Source organism: Pelodiscus sinensis, chromosome 16 (genome assembly GCF_049634645.1).
Source record: "Pelodiscus sinensis isolate JC-2024 chromosome 16, ASM4963464v1, whole genome shotgun sequence".
Classification (NCBI taxonomy): Eukaryota; Metazoa; Chordata; order Testudines; family Trionychidae; genus Pelodiscus; species Pelodiscus sinensis.
Genome location: NC_134726.1, coordinates 26937501 through 26945000, shown reverse-complemented (window position 1 = coordinate 26945000; position 7500 = coordinate 26937501). Strand labels below are relative to the sequence as shown.

At 47.2% G+C, this 7500-nt stretch overlaps 1 protein-coding gene and 2 long non-coding RNA genes across 4 annotated transcripts in view; 1 reads left to right on the top strand and 2 right to left on the bottom strand.

The window, feature by feature from the left end:
* The window catches only part of LOC142818615 (uncharacterized), a 2663-nt gene extending 534 nt beyond the window's left edge, over positions 1 to 2129 (top strand). Inside the window, exon 2 of the long non-coding RNA XR_012896169.1 lies at positions 1746 to 2129. This is a non-coding gene — a long non-coding RNA (uncharacterized LOC142818615). The remainder of the gene's footprint in view (positions 1 to 1745) is intronic.
* Positions 1 to 5163, bottom strand: part of UNCX (UNC homeobox) — a 6047-nt gene extending 884 nt beyond the window's left edge. Inside the window, exons 1-4 of one of the 2 annotated variants that reach the window (XM_075899565.1) lie at positions 4975 to 5163; positions 4236 to 4598; positions 2869 to 3044; positions 1 to 358 (exon numbers count right to left, since the gene is read on the bottom strand). The exon at positions 1 to 358 is cut by the window's left edge and continues 884 nt beyond it. In XM_075899565.1, the coding sequence (XP_075755680.1) occupies positions 1 to 358; positions 2869 to 3044; positions 4236 to 4485 (784 nt within the window). In that variant the 5' untranslated portion in view covers positions 4486 to 4598; positions 4975 to 5163. Of the gene's footprint in view, positions 359 to 2868; positions 3045 to 4235; positions 4915 to 4974 lie in introns of those variants that run through there. The other variant, XM_025179176.2, reaches the window with a different exon arrangement.
* A 481-nt stretch (positions 5164 to 5644) lies between these two features.
* The window catches only part of LOC142818616 (uncharacterized), a 7541-nt gene continuing 5685 nt past the window's right edge, over positions 5645 to 7500 (bottom strand). Inside the window, exon 2 of the long non-coding RNA XR_012896170.1 lies at positions 5645 to 7250. This is a non-coding gene — a long non-coding RNA (uncharacterized LOC142818616). The remainder of the gene's footprint in view (positions 7251 to 7500) is intronic.

Below are 7500 nucleotides of genomic sequence, written 5' to 3'. Positions count from 1 at the left end.
TCGGGTAGAAGGCGGGGCCCGTGGGCTCGCAGCCGCCGGGGGGCTCGGCGGGGTGCGGGGCGCCCCGCGGCTTGACCTCGGGAGGGTCCGGGGAGAGGCCGCCGCCGCTGTCGCTGTCGGAGCTGGGCATGGAGAGGCTGCTGGGCGAGTGCAGGTGGCGGCCCTGGCTCTTGAGCAGCTTCTTCTCGTGCTTGCGCTTCTTCTTCTCCATCTTCTCCAGCTCCTTGCGGGCGATCTCCTCCGGGTCCATCGGCTCCCCGCTGCACGTGGTGGGGTGCGAGTTGTGGGCCGGCCGGCCCGGGCCCTTCTTGGTGTTTTCTTTCTTTCTCCATTTGGCCCGGCGATTTTGGAACCAAACCTACACACCGAACAATGAAAACCAATTAACATTCAGCGCTCGGGGGGCGGCGGGGGCGCCGGGGCCCCCCCTCTCCTACGAGGCGGTGGCAGGCCCGGAGCCGCTGCTGGGAGAGAGAGGAGAGGAAAGAAGGTGCTTCTTTAAACCCGACCGAGATCTCCGGAAAGCAGAGCCGATATCGCACAGGCTGCTTTTTAAAAAATATAAACAACCTTCTTAAAACCTGATGGCTGATGGCTTGGGGGAGTTGAAGGCGGGAGGGCGGGGGGAAAACAGGAAGAGATCCGAATTAATGCAGCAGAGAAAGTGAATGAAAACCAATTAGTGTTCCAGGTGTCCGCCTCTCCCTGCAATGTACACACAGCCACGCGCAGCTTGGCTCGCTCCCCAAAATTATAACACACACACCCCGCACTTTAGGCCAATTAAAAAAAAAGAAAGTAACATTTCCATTATGTCTGAGTCGAGACTGAGTTTAGTTTACTTTGGAAGCCTTCCTGCGCTCTGGCCACCGGAGCCGGGGGGTGGTAAACACCTTTTGATTAAAAAACCCTATAGCGACATAAATAAAGTCACCGAAAGGGGGAGGGGGGAGGAGAGAATTCGTAACTTCACAGGACTGCTGACTTTTTAAAGTGTGTCCTTATTAAGAGATTCACAGTCACCCATGGCATTCGCTTGGATTTCCAGTTTCGTAGCCTGCCGATCACAACTATTGAATTAAATACACAGGTATTTTTCTTCCTAACCAGAAAGACAAAGGGGATCAATAAAAGCCCCCTAAAATACTATAAAATTCACCAAACGACGGACAAATCTTGTACCATATTATACATCAAACAAGCCAGCGGTTTTGTGTTTGAGACAGGGTTATTTACGACTACTACTACACCACCACACACGGAATTTTGACAAAAACTAAAGTATTATCTCGGCCAGATATAGGGGATGGGGGGCTGTACTTGACATCTCTAAAGGGAAAGCCAGCTACCATCCTTAGATTAAGAAGCTAAGCATGTGTGCGCGCATTTCACCCTGGCGCCCGAGCCGAACTGGACATGGGTTTGTGTGTGTCACCAATTCGGTTTTTATTCCTTTGTCCTCAGACTCCTCACCCCCTTCCTTTATTTTCCAATTGTGACAGTCAGGATCTCGGGAGCCGAAAAGAGACCGTCTCCTGTTTTTTAGGCAAGATCGGGATAGAGTGTAATCGGGCGGCATCTCTTTTTGTTAAAGATCCAAACAAGCCCATTTTGAATAGCAGAGATGGCTATTAGGAGAGAGACGCAAAGAGGTGTGTGTTTCAAGTCTGCTAGCGACAGACGGCGGTTCCTCGCTTTTCGCTGGGATGGTATAGATCTAATGCCTTTCTTTGTGCCCGTTCCAGGAGGCCTTGTCCCGGAGAATTACTGATTATCGTATTAAAAGGGAAATGGAGAGTCTCGACTTCACTCAACAACCTCAGAACAAATGGGATAAAAGGATTTCAAACCAGAAGAGGTCATGAGGGGGAGGAAAAAGCATTTTGTAAATACACCTTTAAACAATGCTAATGGATTAATAATATCCAGTCATGTCGTTAGCCCGTTCTTTGTGGTAAACGCCACCGGTTTTAGAGTACATGATCGATTTAAACACACACACACACAGAAAGAGAACAAGGCGCTTCGGATGTGTATCAAAACACAACACTGTCGTGATTTACACAGACGAAAGTACTGATTCAGTACATTTAAAATGCATGCAAAATAAAAGTATTTAAAATGTGCAAGTTTATTGGTTATCCATCCTCACGAGCTCAAAGCTAGGAGCAAACATATTAGCGTCTGAATATTTAATAGCCAGCCCATAGATAAAACCTGAATTCTTTGACCCCAGGATGATTTTTTATTACTGATATTTTAAAGATCAGTTTAAGCGAATAGTTTGGAAAGAGTGGTGGCTAAGTGGTTTGTCCAGATGAAGTTTTAGAGGATTCTTTTATCTACACCTTACAGCTGCCTTAGATCTCTTTTACACATTCTCCAATGTACCATGTTTAAGGCTCATATTTGCATGCTAATTTTTCACTCTTGGCTCATTTAAGAAAAATGTTTACAGTGAAAAGGGTTTATGAACTCTAGGCTTGAATTACACTCTTCTGGGCCTATTTGTAAACCAAGTTTAAAGGGGTGGGGAATTTAAAACAAAAACAAAATCACAACACGTTTAGATTTCCCACACTGCACGCGTAAATTAAAAGCAAACGTGTATGGCTCAGTACGGGTAAAAAATAAAAACCTACAACCCAGTGAACACAAGGCTAAATCAGGAGTTGAGGCGTCTAGATTACAGGACCCAAGGGCAGGAGGGGGAAAAAAAAACTAGTAAGGTGTTCGCAAGTACTAGTCTAATGAACACAACCGGTCTCATTTGGTGTGGAAATGGCAAGCCGGGATAGAGAACAACCACCAATGTGGCGAGTGCACTTGGCCTTAAGGGGAAAAAAAAGAAAAAAAAAAGATTTTTACCTGCACTCTAGACTCCACCAGGTCCAGCCTCAGCGCCAGCGCCTCTCTCATAAACACGTCCGGGTAATGACTTTCATTAAAGGCTTTTTCTAGCTCTTCTAGTTGCCAGCCAGTGAAATTCGTGCGGGTTCGTCTTCTTTTACAGCCAGGGCTTTCCTTGTCCGGGTCACCAGAGTCTGAAAAGGCAGAAATACAATCAACAAACCAGAAAAACGTGCCATTTCTCCCCCCCCCCCTGCATTTTACAACAGCCTCTTCACCTTTGCACTCGGTGCCGTTTATAAGGCGTGGGAGTATGTTCTTTACACACCCATATCAAAGATGGGGGAGGCCTTCTTCCTTCTCCTCCCCCCAAAGCCTGCTTTACAGGATGCTCGTTCTTGACATAGGCCATCATCGGAGAACAGGTGCAGGAGGAAAAGTTTTAACAGCGAGGCGGGTCCCTGGACCAAACTTAAACGGTTCAATTAAAAAGAGGGCCGCAGCCTACATTGGGTGCAAGGGCACCGGTCTCCTTTTCGAGCAAAGGCGCATGGGCTCCAGAGAGAGGCCCGGCTAGATGCCTGTCAAAGCCACTGGTACCTGAAGCAGGCCCAGCCCCTGCCGGGCCCACGGTCCCTACTCGGGAGTGGCATGTGGAAAGCTCGCAGGAGAGCAGATAGCTGCCAGAGCCGCGCGGGGAAGAGATGTGGTCGTAAAAATGGGACCCTACCCAAGTCCTTAAGGTCACCGGTTGGATTTTAACCGCCCGGCCGGCACTGCTTCCCCCTCTCCGGTTGTACGCTGCAGGTGTGTATTACTAAGTCTCGCAGCGACTTAGGGCGCAATGGGGTACGCCACGAAGGAGCATTGACAATCAGAGGTTGGGCATCACTGAGGTGCCTTAAAACTAGACAATAGATTTGCCCAGGAGGCAAACTTTGCACTTGCTTGTGCCCTAGTTAGAGCGGGGTCTAATCATCAACCTTCCTCCCCCCCCCCTCTCCGCAGAGGCACCCCCCTGCTCAACGGGGCCTCTCCTCCCGACGCCAACTTTAGAAGGGACCCGGGGACCGGCTATTGTTCGGCGCGCACGTGCGGGCACCACCCGAGCTGGTTCGGAATCCTCGTTCCAAAAGCGATGGGAACAGAAAAGGGCTTGGGGGGGGGAGGGAGAAATCCTGTCCCTGTTCCAGGGTCGGGTCTGGTTCCGGATCCCTTCGCAAAGATCCGTGGGGAGTGGATCAGACACCCCCCCCCCTCCCGCGAGCCTCCCTGCACAAAAGCGCAGCCCCCTCCCCAGCGCCCTGTCCGCGGTGGGTGCCGCGCATCTGATGCGGAGTAGGGGGCAGGGGCGCCGCTGGCGAACGGAGCCGAGGGGTGCTTACCTGAGAGCTTGAAGGGCTGGCTGTCCCCATTCACCCCGCAGCCCGCGGGGAGGAGCGGCGCGGGGTTCACCACGGAGGCGGCGCAGGAGCCGCTCAGTAATCCATCTATGGAGAAGGGCACGGCTGCGGCCGCCGACTGCAGCTGGTGGCCGGCCAGCTCGTAGACGTGGTGGTGGCTGAGCGGGTAAGGGAAGCCCACCATGCCTCCGAACTGGGCATGGGGGTGCTCCAGGAGGCGGCTGTCCATCATGGGGGCGGCTCTAGCGGGGCGGTGGGAGCGGGCGGCGCGGCGCGGGGCGCATGCTGGAGGGCGCCCGGGCGCTTTAACTTTATCAACATCAAGCTCCCAATAATTAGCTCCGGCTGGGGGAATTTGGGACCAATAAGAAACGTTAATCGGTCCTGACGTCAGAGACGTGCCAGTGTGGGGAGCAAACGTTTTCCATATCGATTGCTAATTATACCTGACATCCACCCTCAATAAACAATATCAGAGCTGTCACAACAAGACAAGGGGGGCTTGGATAAGAACTCCAGCCCGAGCAGGGGAGGAGGGCAGCATGGGCCAGGCAACCAGGGGTGGGGGTGCAGAGGAGATGGATAACTTATGGATCTGATTGATACCCCGTTAAATACTAAAAAGCCAGAGTTACACACACCCTCTCAGTCCCCCCCCCTATGCCCACCCTTTCCCCTCCCCTCTCCAAATCACTAATAGATTTCCCTTTAAAACATTCACCGGCGTGTTGTGGGGATTTTTCACCAGAAAGGCTCTACTCTCTGAACCTTTAAAGTGATGTTGCTCCAATTACAGGGAGACATTGAGCGGCAAATAGACTGATCCAATAATAGGAGATTCATCATCCTCTCTTTCCAGAGCTGTCACATTGAATTTAAAACTACAAGCCTTTTCATCTCCTCTCCGGCTCTATAACGGGGGGTGGAGGAGAGGGAAAGGGAGGGAAATAAATAAAAAAGAAGAAGAGCCTTTTACAGAAATTAAAGTGTGAGCTGATCATATCAATCAAAATAATAATTAATGCAATATCCTATTGATCCACGAACGCAAGAAATATTAAATTATGAACATAGCCAGAGGGTGGCTAATTAAATGCAGTGTATTTCGCAAAGGGAGGCCAACAAAGTTAAAAACCACCCTTACACCTTCTCCTTAAAGCAGGAGAAAGAAGAACTATACACACACATTTACTCTGCCAATGATTAATAGCCTCGAAGCTGCGGCCAAATTTGTTCTAATTAAATTATATTCCCATAGAAGTTTCACCAATATAAAATATTGATAAACTCCAAAAGTTAAATAATTAAAGAAAATATTCTTAAATAAACTACAGGAATGGGATTATGGCAGGAAGAAGCAGCAGAAAAACACACACACACTTCGGAGTGGATCCTATTTTTTTCCAGTGGCATTCATTAGTGATTCAACATAACAGAAATATAATTAAGAAACACTTTTCTAGTCTTCTCCAAGCAGTAAAAGGAGGAGTTTGGGGAAGCAGATACAAATATATTCACTCACTCGTCCCAAATCTTGCTAGGTGCAGGCGAATGGACTCAGCTTGGTCGGACTGGGATGCTTTTGTTCGATTTCTCTGCCATAAATAATGAAAGTTATGATTGCCAAACAAACACGAGGGATAACTAGAATGGATGGAGGCGGAAAGAGATAGAAGACTTCCAGGCAGAATCTATTTTCTATACTAACTGCAATGTTGTGTAATAGGAACTGGAACTTGTTTTACTCCGGGTTTCTAGAATATTTATCTCTATTATCTGAAGGGCTTAAACTGAATTTTGTTTCTTCTTTAAGTGACTTATATTCCTTTACATTCCCGCAGCGAAACCCCACAGACGAAAAAGGGGGGCGGGAGGGAGAGGGAATATAAAACTAAAAACTAAGCAGCAAGTCTGAAGATAAAGGGAAACCCTTAAACCTTTCTGGGAGGTTCATGCAGAATTAAATCCTTCAAGTCTGGGGGGAAAAAAAGAGAGAGAACACGAACACTTTATCTCTGGAAAACATACAAATAGATTTTCCAGTTATAAAATATCCAGTCAAAATGATACATTTCACAGGGTTTGTGTGCTTGAGAGAGACAGAAACAAATTGAAATAAAAAAGAAAGTGAAGTCTCTAATCTATGCTGTCTGTCTGGAGCAGTATTTATTCACCTAATTGAATATCACACAATATCCTGCTGTACCCCCCGCCCCTGCAATATAGATTAGTTTAATTATTGTCTCCCTGCCTCTGTTTAAAGCTAAAAGGTAGTTTGAATTTGGACTACACAGCTCCAACAGTAATAAGAAAATGATGGGGTTTGTATTAATTCTGGGGTCAAGGGCCAAGGGCTTCACTTTTCACCATAATTTAATTTCTTTCTCTATAAATACTAAATGTAAACTGTGTCCACTGGACCAAATTTTGCCTGTAGCAATAAATGCCTCATTTTCTGTCGGATTTCAGGGGAGGAATGCAAGGGGAACGTGTTTCTGAATACAGAATGGTAATCAATCCAGCAAAGAATAAGAGAGGAGACTTTCTCTCTCTCTCTCTCTTTATTATAATGAATTAATTCGACTTTATTTATCCCATTTTCTGGAGCTGACAGAATGTTAATTTGAGTTGAAATTTCTCTCGCCTCTCACTCCCTGACCCCTGGCCTCCAGATTGGCGTGTTGTAATAACCTGAATCTTTCAACAGAAGCCCTGATAATTGTTACCTTATTAGCATGCAAATTGTTTAATTAATATTATTATGGAGAAGCATACAATCCGTCCGTCACTTGACCTCAAGTGCAAGTCCACGTAGCAACCGGCTCTGTGCATTTCAATGTGCACATTTAAAATCGACTTCTGTTTTAATGTTTCTAGGATCCTTGTCGAGCTTCTAAAAAAATCTCTCTTAAAGTGTTTGAGAGGAGGCTTTCATGGGGGTGGGAGGGAAGCTTTTGATGCGGCGAGGCCTTGATATCTCTTTATATTGCTCTCCATCTAAAACACAAATTATAGAAGTCGTTTTCTTCTCCTTTCTTTATTTTGAACATCAAAATTTAATAATTGCTTCCTTGTCAATTGCTGCTGCTTTAAAGGCACCCCCTTCAATTCAGAGAGCGGTTCCTGCAGCCAAACAGACTTGCAGCAGCTCAATGAAAAGCAGCCCTTGACACGCAGTCCTGAGAGACGTTGCATTTAAATCCCTTTTTCTACAGCCGAGTGACATTGTCAGATGCTAGCTTTAATT